Here is a 23188-nt window from a genome sequence, read left to right as displayed (position 1 = left end):
TTCCAAAGGAAGAAAAATCATTTAGGTGTGGATCAACACAGGAAAAATAAAGAGTAAACCATTAAAAGAGCAGTATGTGATATTGACATCTGAGGTTAAACTTGGTACCGCAGTCTAAATTCAAAACATTGTTTACTCCCTGCCCCTTCCTTCTCAGACCCAATGCTCACATGGGTTGTTAGACACCTGCAGGAGCGCAACTTATGATGGAAAGCTTTGAACTTTAACCTGAAAGTTAGGCTAAGGCTAATTCTTTACATTTGTTATGCCGAGGCTTTTTGGGAAGGGTGAAATCTGCTATCTCAGACCCAGGTTGATTCAATTGTTAATTCAGTGACGTATCATTTTTAATTTGTTAAATCTGTGTAGTGCACACTAAACTCCGCCCTCTCTTGGTGTGTTGTGAGTAAGATCAGCCGTTTGAGTGTCCATGGATTAACACTTTACATTTTCACCTAAAACAGTAGACTATCCGGGAAGTTACATGTTACTTAGCATGTTTCTTCAATATCTACGAACATATTATAGTATTATAAAACCTGAGTCTTACCTGCATTTTTGATTTCACATCACTCATGTCTGTGATGTCACTTTCAAGTGTTTGGTCTTCAGGTTTCCTAGTGTCTGCAGAACTTTTGTGTTGCTTCTTGATATCTGAATGATATAATTCACATGTACGGGCAGGGTCTTCCGAAGCCTCAAATATTGTCAAATCCAGCAACTGATCTGATGGTAATGTATGTGAATCAACATCCGAGATTATAGTAAATGCTTTCTTTGCAGTATCAGGTCTTGCAACTTCACTCTCTGGATATACAGCCAAAAGCTCAACTGATAATTCCTCAGGTTTAGGACTGACAACAAGATCAGGAGCCAAATCTACCTGAGCAGTCTCAACAGTATCAGTGTGGATGTTCTCATCAAGCTGATCATCTGAAACATTATGTAATTGTTTTTCCAAATCTGAGAAACTTTGTGCCATTGGGACCTGTTCAAGATTGCTAAGATCTGTGTTTAGTTCTGCAGTAAACACAGGCGTTGGGGTTTCAGAAGTTGCACCTGTGCCATCAGTGGGTTCTTTGTCAACTTTACTTACTACAGGTCCACTTTCATCTATCTTTTGGCATTCTGTAGTCGACTCTTGGAACTCCTTTTTCTCACTTAATCTAATGTCAATCTCTATGACCTCAAAGGTTTTCAGTGGGATAGGTGTTTCATCATGAACATCTGAAGTATTGTCACATTTTGTTGCAGTATCTGGCACACCTTTTATCAGTGAGCTCTGGTCAATGTCCAGTTCTGTGTCAAGAACAGCCATTGGGCTTTCAGGGATGAGTTGACAGGCACTGGAAAAGTCATGGCTGACACTTAATTTCAAATCTGTACCAACAGTAGATTCTGTGCCACCATCTATTATAGCTACTGTTTCTTTCCTCTCTAGAGAAACAGACATGGACTCCTGCCATGGTTGGGTTGTTCTCTGTGCTTCGCCATCTTTGTCAAGTAGCTTAACCACAGAAGTTTGAAAGGATTCTGAGTCACGTGTGCTCTTATGTTTACAACTGTGTGTCTCTCTACTACTAACACTGCTTGTCTGATCTTTGCCAGGTGTCTTCCTGCTCTTCTTTTTACCCTTGGCAACATTTGTTGACTTTTCTAGTGCTTTGTTTGCTTCATCAGACTTTTTATTTTGTGCATATTTGTTTTTGTCACCAGCAACGTCATCCTCATGCAATATCGTGACATCACTCTGGTGAAGCAAGGAGCCTAAATCACTTTCTCCTCCAATGTGGACATCCATTTGAGTAGATATTTCTGTACTTATGATTGTATGTTGACCTTCTACAATCAGCTGATGTGACTTTTCATTTCTTCTGATGTCAACTTCCATAACATTGGGTGTTTCTAGTTGAATAAATGTAGTTTGCCTGTCTTCAGGCTGTTCTGATTCCACAAATGCATTTACACAATTTTTGTCTTGAACTTCAAAATTTTCAGTGTCTGATGCAGAGATTTTTGATTTCACATCACTCGTGTCTGAAATGTCACTTTCAAGCGTTTGGTCTTCAGGTTTCCTAGTGTCTGCAGAACTTTTGTGTTGCTTCTTGATATCTGACTGAGATAATTCACCTGTACGGGCAGGGTCTTCAGAAGCCTCAAATTTGGTCAAATCCATATGATCTGATGGTAATGTATGTGAATCAACATCCGAGATCATAGTAAATACTTCCTTTGCAGTATCAGCTCTTGCAACTTCACTCTCTGAATATACAGCCAAAGGCTCAACTGATAACTCCTCAGATTTAGGACTGACAACAAGTTCAGGAACAAAATCTCCCTGAGCAGTCTTAACAGTATCAGTGTGGATGTTCTCATCTAGCTGATCATCTAAAACATTATGTAATTGTTTTGTAGAATCTGAGAAACTTTGTGCCATTGGGACCTGTTCAAGATTGCTAAAATCAGTGTTTAGTTCTGCGGTAAACACAGGTGTTGGGGTTTCAGAAGTTGCATTTGATTTTACACCAGTGCCATCAGTGGGTTCTTTGTCAACTTCACTTACTACAGGTCCACTTTCTTCCATCTTTTGGCCTTCTATAGTCGACTCTCGGAACTCCTTTTTCTCACTTTTTCTAATGTCAACCTCTATCACCTCAAAGGTTTTCAGCAGGATAGGTGTTTCATCATGAACATCTGAAGCATCTTCACATTTTGTTGCAGTATCTGGCACACCTTGTGACAGTGATGTCTGGCCAGAGTCCAGTTCTATGTCAGGAACAGCTATTGGGCTTTCAGGGGTGAGTTGACTGACACTGGAAAAGTCATCGCTGACACTTAATTTCAAATCTGTACCACCCTTAGATTCAGTATCACCCTCTATAACAGCTCCTGTTTCTTTCCTCTCTAGAGAAACAGACATGGACTCCTGCCATAGGCGGGTTGTTCTCTGTGCTTCGCCATCTTTGTCAAGTAGCTTTACCTCAGAGGTAAGGCATTCCGAGTCATGTGTGCTCTTATGTTTACAGCTTTGTGTCTTTCTACTACTAACACTGCTTGTCTGATCTTTGCCAGGTGTCTTCCTGCTCTTCTTTTTACCCTTGGCAACATTTGTTGACTTTTCTAGTGCTTTGTTTGCTTCATCAGACTTTTTATCTTGTGCATATTTGTTTTTGTCACCAGCAACCTCATCCTCATGCGACATCGTGACATCACTCTGGTTAAGCAAGGGGCCTAAATCACTTTCTTCTCCAATGTGGACATCCATTTGGGTAGATGTTTCTGTACTTATGATTGTATGTTGACCTTCTACAATCAGCTGATGTGACTTTTCATTTCCTCTGATGTCAACTTCCATAACATTGGGTGTTTCTAGTTGGATAAATGTAGTTTGTCTCTCTTCAGGCTGTACCGCTTCCACAAATGCATTTACACCATTTTCATCTTGAACTTCAACATTTTCAGTGTCTGATTCAGAGATTTTTGATTTCACATTACTCATGTCTGTGATGTCACTTTCAACCGTTTGGTCTTCAGGTTTCCTAGTGTCTGCAGAACTTTTGTGTTGCTTCTTGATATCTGAATGATATAATTCACATGTACGGGCAGGGTCTTCCGAAGCCTCAAATATTGTCAAATCCAGCAACTGATCTGATGGTAATGTATGTGAATCAACATCCGAGATTATAGTAAATGCTTTCTTTGCAGTATCAGGTCTTGCAACTTCACTCTCTGGATATACAGCCAAAAGCTCAACTGATAATTCCTTAGGTTTAGGACTGACAACAAGATCAGGAGCCAAATCTACCTGAGCAGTCTCAACAGTATCAGTGTGGATGTTCTCATCAAGCTGATCATCTGAAACATTATGTAATTGTTTTTCCAAATCTGAGAAACTTTGTGCCATTGGGACCTGTTCAAGATTGCTAAGATCTGTGTTTAGTTCTGCAGTAAACACAGGCGTTGGGGTTTCAGAAGTTGCATTTGATTTTACACCTGTGCCATCAGTGGGTTCTTTGTCAACTTTACTTACTACAGGTCCACTTTCATCTATCTTTTGGCATTCTGTAGTCGACTCTTGGAACTCCTCTTTCTCACTTTTTCTAATGTCAATCTCTATGACCTCAAAGGTTTTCAGTGGGATAGGTGTTTCATCATGAACATCTGAAGTATTGTCACATTTTGTTGCAGTATCTGGCACACCTTTTATCAGTGAGCTCTGGTCAGAGTCCAGTTCTGTGTCAAGAACAGCCATTGGGCTTTCAGGGATGAGTTGACAGGCACTGGAAAAGTCATGGCTGACACTTAATTTCAAATCTGAACCAACAGTAGATTCTGTGCCACCATCTATTATAGCTACTGTTTCTTTCCTCTCTGGAGAAACAGACATGGACTCCTGCCATGGTTGGGTTGTTCTCTGTGCTTCGCCATCTTTGTCAAGTAGCTTAACCTCAGAAGTTTGAAAGGATTCTGAGTCACGTGTGCTCTTATGTTTACAACTGTGTGTCTTTCTACTACTAACACTGCTTGTCTGATCTTTGCCAGGTGTCTTCCTGCTCTTCTTTTTACCCTTGGCAACATTTGTTGACTTTTCTAGTGCTTTGTTTGCTTCATCAGACTTTTTATTTTGTGCATATTTGTTTTTGTCACCAGCAACGTCATCCTCATGCGATATCGTGACATCACTCTGGTGAAGCAAGGAGCCTAAATCACTTTCTCCTCCAATGTGGACATCAATTTGAGTAGATATTTCTGTACTTATGATTGTATGTTGACCTTCTACAATCAGCTGATTTGACTTTTCATTTCTTCTAATGTCAACTTCCATAACATTGGGTGTTTCTAGTTGAATAAATGTAGTTTGCCTGTCTTCAGGCTGTTCTGATTCCACAAATGCATTTACACCACTTTTGTCTTGAACTTTAAAATTTTCAGTGCCTGATTCAGAGATTTTTGATTTCACATCACTCGTGTCTGAAATGTCACTTTCAAGCGTTTGGTCTTCAGGTTTACTAGTGTCTGCAGAACTTTTGTGTTGCTTCTTGATATCTGACTGAAATAATTCACCTGTACGGGCAGGGTCTTCAGAAGCCTCAAATTTGGTCAAATCCATATGATCTGATGGTAATGTTTGTGAATCAACATCCGAGATCATAGTAAATGCTTCCTTTGCAGTATCAGCTCTTGCAACTTCACTCTCTGAATATACAGCCAAAGGCTCAACTGATAACTCCTCAGATTTAGGACTGACAACAAGTTCAGTAACAAAATCTCCCTGAGCAGTCTTAACAGTATCAGTGTGGATGTTCTCATCAAGCTGATTATCTGAAACATTATGTAATTGTTTTGTAGAATCTGAGAAACTTTGTGCCATTGGGACCTGTTCAAGATTGCTAAAATCAGTGTTTAGTTCTGCAGTAAACACAGGTGTTGGGGTTTCAGAAGTTGCATTTGATTTTACACCAGTGCCATCAGTGGGTTCTTTGTCAACTTCACTTACTACAAGTCCACTTTCTTCCATCTTTTGGCCTTCTATAGTCGACTCTTGGAACTCCTTTTTCTCATTTTTTCTAATGTCAACCTCTATCACCTCAAAGGTTTTCAGCAGGATAGGTGTTTCATCATGAACATCTGAAGCATCTTCACATTTTGTTGCAGAATCTGGCACACCTTGTGACAGTGATGTCTGGCCAGAGTCCAGTTCTATGTCAGGAACAGCTATTGGGCTTTCAGGGGTGAGTTGACTGACACTGGAAAAGTCATGGCTGACACTTAATTTCAAATCTGTACCACCCTTAGATTCAGTATCACCCTCTATAACAGCTCCTGTTTCTTTCCTCTCTAGAGAATCAGACATGGACTCCTGCCATAGGTGGGTTGTTCTCTGTGCTTCGCCATCTTTGTCAAGTAGCTTTACCTCAGAGGTAAGGCATTCTGAGTAAGGTGTGATCTTATGTTTACAGCTTTGTGTCTTTCTACTACTAACACTGCTTGTCTGATCTTTGCCAGGTGTCTTCCTGCTCTTCTTTTTACCCTTGGCAACATTTGTTGACTTGTCTAGTGCTTTGTTTGCTTCATCAGACTTTTTATCTTCTGCATATTTGTTTTTGTCACCAGCAACGTCATCCTGATGCGACATCGTGACATCACTCTGGTGAAGCAAGGAGCCTAAATCACTTTCTCCTCCAATGTGGACATCCATTTGGGTAGATGTTTCTGTACTTATGATTGTATGTTGGCCTTCTACAATCAGCTGATGTGACTTTTCATTTCCACTGATTTCAACTTCCATAACATTGGGTGTTTCTAGTTGGATAAATGTAGTTTGCCTCCCTTCAGGCTGTACCGATTTCACAAATGCATCTACATCTTGAACTTCAACATTTTCAGTGCCTGATTCAGAGATTTTTAATTCCACATCATTAATGTCTGTGATGTAACTTTCAAGTGATTGGTCTTCAGGTTTCCTCGTGTCTGCAGAACTTTTGTGTTGCTTCTTGATATCTGACTGAGATAATTCACCTGTACAGGCAGGGTATTCAGAAGCCTCAAATTTAGTCAAATCCAGCGACTGATCTGATGGTAATGTATGTGAATCAACATCCAAGATTATAGTAAATGCTTTCTTTGCAGTTTCAGGCATTGCAACTTCACTCCCTGGATATACAACCAAAGGCTCAACTGATAACTCCTCAGGTTTAGGACTGACAACAAGTAGATGACCAACATCTCCATGAGCAGTCTCAGCAGTATCAGTGTGGATGTTCTCATCTAGCTGATCATCTAAAACATTATGTAATTGTTTTATAGAATCTGAGACACTTTGTGTCATTGGCACCTGTTCAAGATTGCTAAGATCTGTGTGTAGTTCTGCAGTAAACGCAGGCGTTGGGGTTTCAGAAGTTGCATTTGATTTTACACCCGTGCCACCAGTGGGTTCTTTGTCAACTTTACTTACTACAGGTCCACTTGCATCCATCTTTTGGCCTTCTATAGTCGACTCTTGGAACTCCTTTTTCTCACTTTTTCTAATGTCAACCTCTATCACCTCAAAGGTTTTCAGCAGGATAGGTGTTTCATCATGAACATCTGAAGTATCTTCACATTTTGTTGAAGTATCTGGCACACCTTGTGACAGTGATGTCTGGTCAGGAACAGCTATTGGGCTTTCAGGGGTGAGTTCACGGACACTGGAAAAGTCATGGCTGACACTTAATTTCAAATCTGTACCACCCTTAGATTCCGTGTCACCATCTATAACAGCTCCTGTTTCTTTCCTCTCTAGAGAAACAGACATGGACTCCTGCCATAGGTGGGTTGTTCTCTGTGCTTCGCCATCTTTGTCAAGTAGCTTTACCTCAGAGGAAAGGCATTCTGAGTCATGTGTGCTCTTATGTTTACAACTTTGTGTCTTTCTACTACTAACACTGCTTGTCTGATCTTTGCCAGGTGTCTTCCTGCTCTTCTTTTTACCCTTGGCAACATTTGTTGACTTGTCTAGTGCTTTGTTTGCTTCATCAGACTTTTTATCTTCTGCATATTTGTTTTTGTCACCAGCAATGTCATCTTTATGCGACATCGTGACATCCCTCTGGTGAAGCAAGGAGCCTAAATCACTTTCTCCTCCAATGTGGACATCCATTTGGGTAGATATTTCTGTACTTATGATTGTATGTTGACCTTTTACAATCAGCTGATGTGACTTTTCATTCCCACTGATGTCAACTTCCATAACATTAGGTGTTTCTAGTTGGATAAATTTAGTTTGTCTCTCTTCAGGCTGTACCGCTTCCACAAATGCATTTAAACCATTTTCATCTTGAACTTCAACAATTTCAGTGTCTGATTCAGAGATTTTTGATTTCACATTACTCATGTCTGTGATGTCACTTTCAAGCTTTTGGTCTTCAGGTTTCCTAGTGTCTACAGAACTTTGCTTCTTGATTTCTGACTGAGATAATTCACCTCTACAGGCAGGATCTTCAGAAGCCTCAAATTTTGTCAAATCCAACGACTGATCTGATGGTAATGAATGTGAATCAACATCCAAAATTATATTAAATGCTTTCTTTGCAGTATCAGGTCTTGCAACTTCACTCTCTGGATATACAGTCAAAGGTTCAACTGCTTGGGTTGTTCTCTGTGCTTTGCCATCTTTGTCAAGTAGCTTTACATCAGAGGTTTGAAGGGATTCCGAGTTAGGTGTGCTCTTATGTTTACAACTTTGTGTCTCTCTACTACTAACAGTGCTTGTCTGATCTTTGCCAGATGTCTTCCTCTTCTTTTTACCCTTGGCAACATTTGTTGACTTTTCTAGTGCTTTGTTTGCTTCATCAGACTTTTTATCTTGTGCATATTTGTTTTTGTCAACAGCAACGTCATCCTCATGAGACATTGTGACATCACTCTGGTGAAGCAAGGAGCCTAAATCACTTTCTCCTCCAATGTGGACATCCATTTGGGTAGATGTTTCTGTACTTATGATTGTATGTTGGCCTTCTACAATCAGCTGATGTGACTTTTCATTTCCACTGATGTCAACTTCCATAACATTGGGTGTTTCTAGTTGGATAAATGTAGTTTGCCTCCCTTCAGGCTGTACCGATTCCACAAATGCATCTACATCTTGACCTTCAACATTTTCAGTGCCTGATTCAGAGGTTTTTAATTTCACATCACTCATGTCTGAAATGTCACTTTCAAGTGTTTGGTCTTCAGGTTTCCTAGTGTCTGCAGAACTTTTGTGTTGCTTCTTGGTATCTGACTGAGATAATTCACCTGTACAGGCAGGGTCTTCAGAAGCCTCAAATTTAGTCAAATCCAGCGAGTGATATGATGGTAATGTATGTGAATCAACATCCAAGATTATAGTAAATGCTTTCTTTGCAGTTTCAGGCCTTGCAACTTCACTCTCTGGATATACAGCCAAAGGCTCAACTGATAACTCCTCAGGTTTAGGACTGACAACAAGTAGATGACCAACATCTCCATGAGCAGTCTCAGCAGTATCAGTGTGGATGTTCTCATCTAGCTGATCATCTAAAACATTATGTAATTGTTTTATAGAATCTGAGACACTTTGTGTCATTGGCACCTGTTCAAGATTGCTAAGATCTGTGTGTAGTTCTGCAGTAAACGCAGGCGTTGGGGTTTCAGAAGTTGCATTTGATTTTACACCCGTGCCACCAGTGGGTTCTTTGTCAACTTTACTTACTACAGGTCCACTTGCATCCATCTTTTGGCCTTCTATAGTCGACTCTCGGAACTCCTTTTTCTCACTTTTTCTAATGTCAACCTCGATGACCTTAAAGGTTTTCAGCAGGATATGTGTTTCATCATGAGCATCTGAAGCATCTTCACGTTTTGTTGAAGTATCTGGCACACTTTGTGACAGTGATGTCTGGTCAGGAACAGCTATTGGGCTTTCAGGGGGGAGTTCACTGACAATGGAAGAGTCATGGCTGACACTTAATTTCAAATCTGTACCACCCTTAGATTCAGTGTCACCCTCTATAACAGCTCCTGTTTCTTTCCTCTCTATTGAAACAGACATGGGCTCCTGCCATAGGTGGGTTGTTCTCTGTGCTTCGCCATCTTTGTCAAGTAGCTTTACCTCAGAGGTAAGGTATTCTGAGTCATGTGTGCTCTTATGTTTACAACTTTGTGTCTTTCTACTACTAACACTGCTTGTCTGGTCTTTGCCAGGTGTCTTCCTGCTCTTCTTTTTACCCTTGGCAACATTTGTTGACTTGTCTAGTGCTTTGTTTGCTTCATCAGACTTTTTATCTTCTGCATATTTGTTTTTGTCACCAGCAACGTCATCTTTATGCGACATCGTGACATCACTCTGGTGAAGCAAGGAGCCTAAATCACTTTCTCCTCCAATGTGGACATCCATTTGGGTAGATGTTTCTGTACTTATGATTGTATGTTGACCTTCTCTAATCAGCTGATGTGACTTTTCATTTCCTCTGATGTCAACTTCCATAACATTAAGTGTTTCTAGCTGGATAAATGTAGTTTGTCTCTCTTCAGGCTGTACCGCTTCCACAAATGCATTTACACCATTTTCATCTTGAACTTCAACAATTTCAGTGTCTGATTCAGAGATTTTTAATTTCACATTACTCATGTCTGTGATGTCACTTTCAAGCTTTTGGTCTTCAGGTTTCCTTGTGTCTACAGAACTTTGCTTCTTGATTTCTGACTGAGATAATTCACCTCTACAGGCAGGATCTTCAGAAGCCTCAAATTTTGTCAAATCCAACGACTGATCTGATGGTAAAGAATGTGAATCAACATCCAAAATTATATTAAATGCTTTCTTTACAGTATCAGGTCTTGCAACTTCACTCTCTGGATATACAGTCAAAGGTTCAACTGCTTGGGTTGTTCTCTGTGCTTCGCCATCTTTGTCAAGTAGCTTTACATCAGAGGTTTGAAGGGATTCCGAGTAAGGTGTGCTCTTATGTTTACAACTTTGTGTCTCTCTACTACTAACACTGCTTGTCTGATCTTTGCCAGATGTCTTCCTCTTCTTTTTACCCTTGGCAACATTTGTTGACTTTTCTAGTGCTTTGTTTGCTTCATCAGACTTTTTATCTTGTGCATATTTGTTTTTGTCACCAGCAACGTCATCCTCATGCAACATCGTGACATCACTCTGGTGAAGCAAGGAGCCTAAATCACTTTCTCCTCCAATGTGGACATCCATTTGGGTAGATGTTTCTGTACTTATGATTGTATGTTGGCCTTCTACAATCAGCTGATGTGACTTTTCATTTCCACTGATGTCAACTTCCATAACATTGGGTGTTTCTAGTTGGATAAATGTAGTTTGCCTCCCTTCAGGCTGTACCGATTCCACAAATGCATCTACATCTTGAACTTCAACATTTTCAGTGCCCGATTCAGAGATTTTTGATTTCACATCACTCATGTCTGTGATGTCACTTTCAAGTGTTTGGTCTTCAGGTTTCCTCGTGTCTACAGAACTTTTGGGTTGCTTCTTGATATCTGACTGAGATAATTCACCTGTACAGGCAGGGTCCTCAGAAGCCTCAAATTTAGTCAAATCCAGCGACTGATATGATGGTAATGTATGTGAATCAACATCCAAGATTATAGTAAATGTTTTCTTTGCAGTTTCAGGCCTTGCAACTTCACTCTCTGGATATACAGCCAAAGGCTCAACTGATAACTCCTCAGGTTTAGGACTGACAACAAGTAGATGACCAACATCTCCATGAGCAGAATCAGCAGTATCAGTGTGGATGTTCTCATCTAGCTGATCATCTAAAACATTATGTAATTGTTTTATAGAATCTGAGACACTTTGTGTCATTGGCACCTGTTCAAGATTGCTAAGATCTGTGTGTAGTTCTGCAGTAAACGCAGGTGTTGGGGTTTCAGAAGTTGCATTTGATTTTACACCCGTGCCACCAGTGAGTTCTTTGTCAACTTTACTTACTACAGGTCCACTTGCATCCATCTTTTGGCCTTCTATAGTCGACTCTCGGAACTCCTTTTTCTCACTTTTTCTAATGTCAACCTCGATGACCTTAAAGGTTTTCAGCAGGATATGTGTTTCATCATGAGCATCTGAAGCATCTTCACGTTTTGTTGAAGTATCTGGCACACTTTGTGACAGTGATGTCTGGTCAGGAACAGCTATTGGGCTTTCAGGGGGGAGTTCACTGACAATGGAAGAGTCATGGCTGACACTTAATTTCAAATCTGTACCACCCTTAGATTCAGTGTCACCCTCTATAACAGCTCCTGTTTCTTTCCTCTCTATTGAAACAGACATGGGCTCCTGCCATAGGTGGGTTGTTCTCTGTGCTTCGCCATCTTTGTCAAGTAGCTTTACCTCAGAGGTAAGGCATTCTGAGTCATGTGTGCTTTTATGTTTACAACTTTGTGTCTTTCTACTACTAGCACTGCTTGTCTGATCTTTGCCAGGTGTCTTCCTGCTCTTCTTTTTACCCTTGGCAACATTTGTTGACTTTTCTAGTGCTTTGTTTTCTTCATCAGACTTTTTATCTTGTGCATATTTGTCACCAGCAACATCATCCTCATGCGACATCGTGACATCACTCTGGTGAAGCAAGGAGCCTAAATCACTTTCTCCTCCAATGTGGACATTCATTTGGGTAGATGTTTCTGTACTTATGATTGTATATTTACCTTCTACAATCAGCTGATGTGACTTTTCATTTCCTCTGATGTCAACTTCCATAACATTAGGTGTTTCTAGTTGGATAAATGTAGTTTGTCTCTCTTCAGGCTGTACCGCTTCCACAAATGGATTTTCACAATTTTCATCTTGAACTTCAACATTTTCAGTGTCTGATTCAGAGATTTTTGATTTCACATCACTCATGTCTGTGATGTCATTTTCAAGCGTTTGGTCTTCAGGTTTCCTCGTGTCTGCAGAACTTTGCTTCTTGATTTCTGACTGAGATAAATCACCTGTACAGGCAGGGTCTTTAGAAGCCTCAAATTTTGTCAAATCCAACGACTTATCTGATGGTAATGTATGTGAATCAACATCCAAGATTATAGTAAATGCTTTCTTTGCAGTTTCAGGTCTTGCAACTTCACTCTCTGGATATACAGTCAAAGGTTCAACTGCTTGGGTTGTTCTCTGTGCTTCGCCATCTTTGTCAAGTAGCTTAACCTCAGAGGTTTGAAGGGATTTTGAGTCAGGTGTGCTCTTATGTTCACAACTTTGTGTCTCTGTACTACTAACACTGTTTGTCTGATCTTTGCCAGATGTCTTCCTCTTCTTTTTACCCTTGGCAACATTTGTTGACTTTTCTAGTGCTTTGTTTGCTTCATCAGACTTTTTATCTTGTGCATATTTGTTTTTGTCAACAGCAACGTCATCCTCATGTGACATTGTGACATCACTATTGTGAAGCAAGGAGTCTAAATCACTTTCTCCTCCAATGTGGACATCCATTTGGGTAGATGTTTCTGTACCTATGATTGTATGTTGGCCTTCTACAATCAGCTGATATTGTCTACAATCAGCTCTATCATCTTCTCTTGTTACATATCCTGTTTCATTCCTCTCTAGAGATACAGACATGAGCTTCTGCTCACCTGTGACCTGCCATTGTTGTGTTGTTCTTTGTGCTTCCCCATCATTGTTGCGTTTTGACTCTGAGCTGGGTGTGGTAGGAAATTGCGATGTACCCTCAAATATCACAAAATCTGGAGCATTAGTTGCTACTAATTTTGATGTGTCTGTTTGTACCAACTGTACAGATTTCACTTCTGGTAATGTAACACCATCTGGAGAATGTCCATCTGTGACATTAGTCACTGCTACATCATGAGAGATGTTACTAACACTGCTACTATCATTGCTTGTTTGCACTTTTCCAGGAGATTTCCTATTCTTCTTTTTACCCTTACCAACATTTGCCATAGGGTCAGATGATGAGTCCTTCTCTGGTTTAAGACTGACATCAAAATCAGGACCAACATCTCCTTGGGTAGAGTCAACACTAGGAATGATCTTATCTAGCTGATCATCGGAAACAGTATCTATTTGCTTTTTGGAATCTGGGAAACCTTGTGTCAGTGGAATATGTCTAAGATTTTTAAGATCTGAGTCTAGTTCTGCACTGTCTGGTTCATTTGTGGTTTTGTCACTGGTGACGTCCTTCTCATGTCTCTCCACTACTGTGACATCATGCTGGTGAACCCCAGATACAGCATCACTGACCGCTTCAGTCTGGACATCTATTTGGCTTGATGTGTCTCTTTTTGTGGTTGCATGTTGGACTTCTTCAGTCAGATGATGAGGCTCCTCTTTTTCACCTTCTCTAATGTCACCCTCCATGATGTCAGGGGTTTTAAAATAGATAAGTCTTTCACTCCATCCTTGTTCAATGTTGTCTTGAGCACAAGAATGGCCAGCTAGAACATGAGAGATGCTAACCATCTCTGAATGTTTCTCTTTAATTTCTGAATGTATTAGATTCATAGTATCATCCTGAATGGTATCCACTGACATTTCAGGGTTTGACTGACTAGTTTCTAAAGACAAAGTCAGTGAAGTATCTGTAGTGTCCTGTAGCTTTATCTCAGGGGTTTGAAGGCAATCTGAGTCAGGTGTGCTCTCACGATTACAACTAGGTGTCTTTATCTTTCTACTACTATCATTGCTTGTCTGTGCTTTGCCAGGAGATTTCCTGTTCTTCTTTTTACCCTTACCAACATTTGACATAGGGTAAGATGATGAGTCTTTCTCTGGTTTAAAACTGACATCAAATTCAGAACCAACATCTCCTTGGGTAGAGTCAACACTAGGAATGATCTCATCTAGCTGAACATCTAAAACAGTATTTATTTGTTTTTTGGAATCTGGGAAACTTTGTGCCAGTGGAATATGGTTGACATTAAGATCTGAGTCTAGTTCTGCACTGTCTGGTGCATTTGTGGTTTTGTCACTGGTGACATCCTTCTCATGTCTCTCCACTACTGTGACATCATGCTGGTGAACCCCAGATACTGCATCACTGACTGCTTCAGTCTGGACATCTATTTGGCTAGATGTATCTGTTTTTGTGGTTGCATGTTGGACTTCTTCAGTCAGATGATGAGGATCCTCTTCTTCACCTTCTCTAATGTAACTCTCCATGCCCTCAGAGGTTTTAAAATAGATAAGTATTTCTTTCCATCTTTGTTCAATGTCTTCTTGAGCACTAGTATGGCCAGCTACAGCATGAGAGATGCTAACCATCTCTGAATGTTTCTCTTTAATTTCTGACTGTAGGAGATTCGTGTTATCATCCTGAATGGTATTCACTGACATGTCAGGGTTTGACTGACTCGTTTCTAAAGACAAAGTCAGTGAAGTATCTGTAGTGTCCTGTAGCTTTATCTCAGGGGTTTGAAGGCAATCTGAGTCAGGTGTGCTCTCACGATTACAACTAGGTGTCTTCATCTTTGTACTACTATCATTGCTTGTCTGTGCTTTGCCAGGAGATTTTCTGTTCTTCTTTTTACCCTTATCAACAATTGCCATAGGGTCAGATGATGAATCTTTCTCTGGTTTAAAACTGACATCAAATTCAAGACCAACATCTCCTTGGGTAGAGTCAACACTAGGAATGATCTTATCTAGCTGATCATCGGAAACAGTATTTATTTGTTTTTTGGAATCTGGGAAACCTTGTGTCAGTGGAATATGTGTAAGATTATTAAGATCTGAGTCTAGTTCTGCACTGTATGGTGCATTTGTGGTTTTGTCACTGGTGACGTCCTTCTCATGTCTCTCCACTACTGTGACATCATGCTGGTGAACCCCAGATACCGCATCATTGACCTCTCCAGTCTGGACATTTATTTGGCTTGATGTGTCTCTTTTTGTGGTTGCATGTTGGACTTCTTCAGTCAGATGATGAGGCTCCTCTTTTTCACCTTCTTTAATGTCGCTCTCCATGATGTCAGGGGTTTTAAAATAGATAAGTCTTTCACTCCATCCTTGTTCAATGTTGTCTTGTGCACCAGTATGGCCAGCTAGAACATGAGAGATGCTAACCATCTCTGAATGTTTCTCTTTAATTTCTGAATGTATTAGATTCATAGTATCATCCTGAATGGTATTAACTGACATTTCAGGGTTTGACTGACTCGTTTCTAAAGACAAAGTCAGTGAAGTATCTGTAGTGTCCTGTAGCTTTATCTCAGGGGTTTGAATGCAATCGGAGTCAGATGTGCTCTCACGATAGCAACTAGGTGTCTTCATCTTTCTACTACTATCATTGCTTGTCTGTGCTTTGCCAGATTTCCTGTTCTTCTTTTTACCCTTACCAACATTTGCCTTCTCATGTCTCTCCACTACTGTGACATCATGCTGGTGAACCCCAGATACAGCATCACTGACTGCTTCAGTCTGGACATCTATTTGGCTAGATGTATCTGTTTTTGTGGTTGCATGTTGGACTTCTTCAGTCAGATGATGAGGATCCTCTTCTTTACCTTCTCTAATGTCACTCTCCATGCCCTCAGAGGTTTTAAAATAGATAAGTCTTTCTTTCCATCTTTGTTCAATGTCTTCTTGAGCACTAGTATGGCCAGCTACAGCATGAGAGATGCTAACCATCTCTGAATGTTGTTCTTTAATTTCTGACTGTAGGAGATTTGTGTTATCATCCTGAATGGTATTCACTGACATTTCAGGGTTTGACTGACTCGTTTCTAAAGACAAAGTCAGTGAAGTATCTGTAGTGTCCTGTAGCTTTATCTCAGGGGTTTGAAGGCAATCTGAGTCAGGTGTGCTCTCACGATTACAACTAGGTGTCTTCATCTTTCTACTATTATCATTGCTTGTCTGTGCTTTGCCAGGAGATTTCCTGTTCTTCTTTTTAATCTTATCAACATTTGCCATAGGGACAGATGATGAGTCTTTCTCTGGTTTAAAACTGACATCAAATTCAGGACCAACATCTCCTTGGGTAGAGTCAACACTAGGAATGATCTTATCAAGATGATCATCAGAAACAGTACTTATTTGTTTTTTGGAATCTGGGAAACTTTGTGCCAGTGGAATATGTCTAAGATTATTAAGATCTGGGTCTAGTTCTGCACTGTCTGGTGCATTTGTGGTTTTGTCACTGGTGAAATCTTTCTCATGTCTCTCCACTACTGTGACATCATGCTGGTGAACCCCAGATACCGCATCACTGTCCTCTTCAGTCTGGACATTTATTTGGCTCGATGTGTCTCTTTTTGTGGTTGCATGTTGGACTTCTTCAGTCAGATGATGAGGCTCTTCTTTTTCACCTTCTCTAATGTCACTCTCCATGATGTCAGGGGTTTTAAAATAGATAAGTCTTTCACTCCACCCTTGTTCAATGTTGTCTTTAGCACCAGTATGGCCAGCTAGAACATGAGAGATGCTAACCATCTCTGAATGTTTCTCTTTAATTTCTGAATGTATTAGATTCATAGTATCATCTATCTTTCTACAACTATCATTGGTTGTCTGTGCTTTGCCAGGAGATTTCCTATTCTTCTTTTTACCCTTACCAACATTTGCCATAGGGTCAGATGATGAGTCTTTCTCTGGTTTAAAACTGACATCAAATTCAGGACCAACATCTCCTTGGGTAGAGTCAACACTAGGAATGATCTTATCTAGCTGATCATCGGAAACAGTATTTATTTGTTTTTTGGAATCTGGGAAACTTTGTGCCAGTGGAATATGTATGAGATCATTATGATCTGAGTCTAGTTCTGCACTGTCTGGTGCATTTGTGGTTTTGTCACTGGTAACATCCTTCTCATGTCTCTCCATTACTGTGACATCATGCTGGTGAACCCCAGATACTGCATCACTGTCCTCTCCAGTCTGGACATCTATTTGGCTTGATGTGTCTCTTTTTGTGGTTGCAAGTTGGACTTCTACAGTCAAATGATGAGGCTCCTCTTTTTCACCTTCTCTCATCTTCTCCATGATGTCAAGTCTTTCACTCCATCCTTGTTCAATGTCAGCCTGAGCTTCAATATTACCCGTCCCTGTTTCAGAAAAACTTGATATCATATCATCACTTTTAGAAAGAGTTCTTTCGCAGTTTGGGACCTCAGGTTTCCCTGTCCCACTTGAGCTTCTGTGTTCATTGTTAATTTCTGAATGAGTTGGTTCATTTGTGTGAGAGTCTTGTGATTGCAGTGGCTGATTACTGCCTGATGCTAATTTAGGTGAAAAAAAATCTGAAAACATGGTAAATACTTTCTTTGCCAATTTTTGAGCTGAAGAGTCTTTCTCAGGTTTGGGTCTGAAATCAGGGTTGGAAGCAAAATCTCCCTGTATACTTGATTTATTTGTATTTATGATTGTATGTTGGCTTTTGACAATCAGCTGATGTGACTTCTCATTTTCACTCTTTCTAATGTCAGTCTCAATGAAATCGGGAGTTTGAGTTTCAGGGGTTTCAATTGATTCCACACCTGCACCATCAGTAGGTTGACGATCATCTTTTCTTTCTTTAGGTTCAGTTTCACCACTCTCTAGGCCTTCTGTAGATGGTTGTTTAGGCTTCTGTTTTTTGTTTTTTCCAATGTCTACCTCCATGTCCACAGAGGTTTTCACCTTGATAAAGGTTTCTGTCTTCAATGTCTTTGTGGTTTCATCATGAACAACTGAAGTATCATCATATTTTGTTGCTGAATCACCTTTTGACAGTGAGTTCTGGTCAGAGTCCTGTTTTGTGGCAAGAACAGCCATTGGGCTTTCAGGGACGAATGAATCGACACTGAACAAGTCATGGCTGACACTAAGTTTCAAATCTGTACCATCAGAAGAATCTCTGTCATGTTCTTCTATAACAGATCCTGTTTCACTCCTCTCCAGAGATACAGATAAAAGCTCCTGCTCACCTGTGTCCTGACATGTTCTCTGTGCTTCCCCATCATTTTCAAGTTTTTCTGAGCTGGGTGTGGTAGGAATTTGCGTTGTACACTCAAATATCACAAAATCTGAAGCATCAGTTGCTATTAATTCTGATGTGTCTGTTTGTACCAACTGTACAGATGTCACTTCTTTTAATGTAACACCATCTAGAGAATGTCCATCTGTGACATTAGTATGGCCAGCTACAGCATGAGAGATGCTAACCATCTCTGAATGTTGCTCTTTAATCTCTGACTGTAGGAAATTTATGGTATCATCCTGTATGACATTCAACATAATTTCAGGGTTTGACTGACTCGTTTCTAAAGACACTGTCAGTGAAGTATCTGTAGTGTCCTGTAGATTTATCTCAGGGGGTTGAAGGAATTCTGAGTCAGTTGTGCTTTCACGTTTACAACTTGGTGTCTCCAGCTTTCTGCTACTTACACTGAGTGTCTGTGCCTTGCTAGTAGATTTATTTTTCTTCTTTTTACCCTTACCAATATTTGGAGTCTTTTCTATTGGTTTGTTTGCTTCATCTGAAAATTCATTGTTTTGAGCATGTTTGCTTTTATCACTAGCAACTTCATCCTCATTAACTACTTTGACATCACACTGGTGAAGCAAAGAGCCTAACTGTGCACTGTGTTCTTCAGTTTGGATATCCATTTGACTTGATGTCCCTGTATTATTGACTTCATGTTGGCATTCTACAATGAGCTGAGGTGGATCCTCATTTTCATTTTTTCTAATATCAGTCTCTGCATTATCTAGTATTTTAAGTCGACAAAGTGTTGTTTGCCTCTCTGCAGGCTGTACCGATTCCTCAAATGGAATAACATCTTTTTTATCTTGAGCTTCAAATTGATCATTGCTTGATTCAGACACTTTTGATTTCTCTTTACTCTTGTCTGAAAGGTCACTTTCAGGCCTCTGTCCATTAGTTTCTCCGGTGGCAGAAGAAATTCTTTGTTGAGTCTTGACATCTGAATGTGAGAATTCACCTGTCTGGGTAAAGTCATCCGGATCTTCAAATTGTGTCAGGTGCAGTGATCGATCAGATGGTAATGTAGGTGGATCAACATCCAAAAAGATGGTAAATACTTTCTTTTCAGTTTCAGTTTTTACATTATTTTTATTTTCTGGGTATGCAGCCACGGGGTTAGTTGAGTCATTCTCTGGTTTAGAACTGACAGCAAAAATAGGACCAAAATCTCCTTGAGTAGAGTTAACACTGTCAATTTTCTCATCTAGCTGATCATCTGAAACAGTAGTTAATTGTTTTTTGGAATCTGGGAAACTTTGTGCCAGTGGAATATGTTTGAGATAATTAAAATCTGAGTCTAGTTCTGCATTGTCTGGTGCATTTGTAGTTTCGTCACTGGTGATGTCCTTCTCATGTCTCTCCACTATTATGACATCATGCTGGTGAACCCCAGATACCGCATCCTTGACCTCTCCAGTCTGGACATCTATTTGACTTGATGTATCTGTTTTTGTGGGTTGGATGTCTCTAGTTAGATGATAATGCTCCTTTTTTTCACCTTCTCTAATGTCACTCTCCATGCCCTCAGAGGGTTTAAAATAAATTAGTCTTTCTCTCCATACTTGTTTAATGTCATCTTGTGCTTCAATATTACTCATGCCCGTATCAGAAAATCTTGATGTCATATCATTATTTCCTGAAAGAGCCCTTTCAGGATTTGAAACTTTAGGTTTCCCAGTCCCCCTTGAGCTTCTGTGTTCATCTGAATAAGTTGGTTCATCTTCAGGTTCCACACATTGCATTGGCTCCAGTGGCTGATAAGTATCTGATGGTAATGACGTTGAGGCTTTCTCAGGCTTGAGTCTGAAATCAGGGTCGGAAGCAAAATCTCCCTGTGGACTTGACGTGTCTGTATTTATGATTGTGTGTTGGCTTTTGACAATCAGCTGATGTGACTTCTCATTTTCACTTCTTCTAATGTCAGTCTCAATAAAATCAGGTGTTTTTAGTTGCATAAGTGTTGCTTGCCCCGGTTCAGGCTGTACTGATTCCACAAATGAAATTATACCTTTTTCATCCTGAGGTTGGAAATTATCATCACTCTTGTCTAAAAGTCTTCTTTCTAGTTCTTGCCCATCAGGTTTCCTAGAGCCAGAAGAACTTCTCTTTTGACTCTTTATATCTGAATAAGAGAAGTCACTGGTGTGGACAGACTCTTTGGGATCCTGAAATTGTGTCAGATGAAGTGATTGATGTGGTGGTAATGCTGTTGGATCAACATCCAAAATTATAGTACATACTTTCTTAACATTTTTGGTATCTTCTTCGTTCTCTGGGTAAACAGCCAAAGGTTCAGTTGATGAGTCCTTCTGAGGCATAGAACTGACATCACCTTTTTCATCCTGAAGTTCGAAATTATCATCACTCTTGTCTAAAAGTCTTCTTTCAAGTTCTTGGCCATCAGGTTTCCTAGAGCCAGAGGAACTTCTCTCTTGACTCTTGATATCTGAATAAGAGAAGTCACTGGTGTGGGCAGACTCTTTGGGATCCTGATGTTGTGTCAGATGAAGTGATTGATTTGGTGGTAATGTTGTTGGATCAACATCCAAAATTATAGTACATACTTTCTTAACATTTTTTGTATCTTCTTCGTTCTCTGGGTAAACAGCCATAGGTTCAGTTGATGAGTCCTTCTTAGGCATAGGACCAAAATCTACCTGATTAAAGTCAACACTGACAGGGTGGATGTTCGCATCAAGCTTATCATCTGAAACAGAATGTAATTGTTTTTCTGAATCTGGAAATTTTTGTTCAAGTGAGATCTGTTTAAAATCTGAGCCCAATTCTGCAGTAAAGACAATCTTTGGGGTTTCAGAGGTTCCACTTGATTCCTCACCTGTATTGTCAGTGGACTTTTTCATTACTGGTTCAGTTTGATCCATTTCTTCATATCTAGATATGAACTGCTCATTATTTGTATCCTGTTCAGGAGGGATGTTCTCCACATCTATTACTGCTTGTTGTGCTGATTCAGATGTAGGCAATACATCTTGTGTTCTTGTGGGCATGATTTTTTTAATCCTATCATCAATGTCATACAGTGGAGTGACATTTGTGGATTTGTCACTGGTAACCTCCTCTTCATGCTGGTGAACCACAGACCCCAAATCCCTGTCATCTGTTCTATGGACATCTATCCAGCTCGATGTGTCTACATGTATCACTGCATGTTGGCCTTCTGTGGTTGGCTCCTCTTTTTTACCTTTTCTAAAGTCAATCTCCATAATTTCAGAGGTTTTTAGCTGGATATCTATTTCCATCTGTTCTAATTGGATGACTGCCTGATCTCCAATATTAACCATCTCTGATTCTGGGATACCTGATGACACTTCTTCCTTTTCTAAAAGGACTTTTTCAGGCTGCACGACTTCAGGTTGGCCAGGGCTGTGTTGACTCTTGATATCTAAATGAGAATGAACATCTGATGAAAAAAGATCAGTGCCCAAGGAAATATTGTCCATCTTCTTTGTTGGCGTTTCATCAGAAGAGCTTGTTACAGCATGTTCTTTATCTGTAGTGACATCAACACAGTACTTGTCTTCTTTCAAATTAATCTCTGTTGTCTCTGCGGTTTCATCACGGATGATTGAAGTTTCATCCAATTTTGTTGCAGAATCTAGGGAACCTTGTGCCAGTAGGTTTTGGTTGGATTTGGTAAGATCTGATTCCAGTTCTGTGGCAAGAATAGCCGGCAGAGTTACAGGGTTGAGTGGATTACAGGAAGTAATGCAGAGTTTTGGCTCTGACACAAGTGTTGTAGAAACGCGTGTTTTAAACTCTGTACTCGCAAAATCTGAAGGATTTGTTGGCATTGATTTTGAGGCTTTTGTGTGTATTAACTGCACAGATTCCACTGTTGTTAAGGCCAGATCATCTGGAGGACTGTGATATATGACATTAGTTTGGGCAGCTCTAGTATCAGTGACACTAACTATCTCTGAATGTCTATCTCTCATTTCTATTGGTATGAGATTTAAGGTATCTTTCTGGTTGGAGCTTATTACTCCTGGAAGTTCTCTGTCGGTAGCCAAAGACACTAGAGTGTTTGACTGACTAGAACTTGAAGACACATTCAGTGATGTATCTGTTGTGACCTTTAGCCTTACCTCAGATGTTGAAAATGATTCTGCTTTACCTGTCTTCTTATCTTTTGAATTAGAAGTTTTCAAATCTCTGCTACTAACATTGTCAGAATGGTCAGTCCCAGGTGATTTTCTATTCTTCCTACGCTTTTTGACAAGTGTCCATGTGGTTAAGTCATTGGTAACCTCATCTGCATGACTCTCCACCATTGAGAAATCATGCTGGTGAACTACACAACCCAAATCACTGCCTTCTCCAGTACTCAATTCCATTTGGCCTGATGTGTCTGCAATTACGCCTGTACTTTGCCCTTCTATAGCAGGTTGATGTGGCTTCTCATCTTTTCCGATTTTAGTGTCCACGTCCTCAGAGGCTTTCAGCAGGAAAAGTGCAGTCTGCTTTTGTGCTGGCTCTCCTCGATCTTCAATACTGCCCTCCTCTGATTTAGAAATTCCTGATATCACATTGTCCTTTTCTGAAAAGCAGCTTTTAGGGTCCTGAACTTCAGTTTTTTGGGGGCTTCTACATTCTGTTGGCTGCCCTGGCTGATTGCAGCTGTCTGTCGGTAATGCATGTGAATCAATTACATCCATGTCCACCTGCAAAACAAATAAAAAAGTTACTACTACTTACAATGTTAAAATGGTATAATA

At 40.1% G+C, this 23188-nt stretch overlaps 1 protein-coding gene across 4 annotated transcripts in view; it reads right to left on the bottom strand.

The window, feature by feature from the left end:
* syne2a (spectrin repeat containing, nuclear envelope 2a) overlaps positions 1 to 23188 on the bottom strand; it is a 132118-nt gene that overhangs the window by 70986 nt on the left and 37944 nt on the right. For all 4 annotated transcript variants that reach the window (XM_065257168.1, XM_065257171.1, XM_065257169.1 and 1 more), the window contains exon 39: positions 551 to 23134. In XM_065257168.1, coding sequence (XP_065113240.1) covers positions 551 to 23134 — 22584 coding nt within the window. The remainder of the gene's footprint in view (positions 1 to 550; positions 23135 to 23188) is intronic.

The sequence above is a fragment of the Paramisgurnus dabryanus genome, chromosome 12 (assembly GCF_030506205.2).
Source record: "Paramisgurnus dabryanus chromosome 12, PD_genome_1.1, whole genome shotgun sequence".
Classification (NCBI taxonomy): Eukaryota; Metazoa; Chordata; class Actinopteri; order Cypriniformes; family Cobitidae; genus Paramisgurnus; species Paramisgurnus dabryanus.
This window is presented reverse-complemented; position numbering and strand designations above follow the sequence as displayed.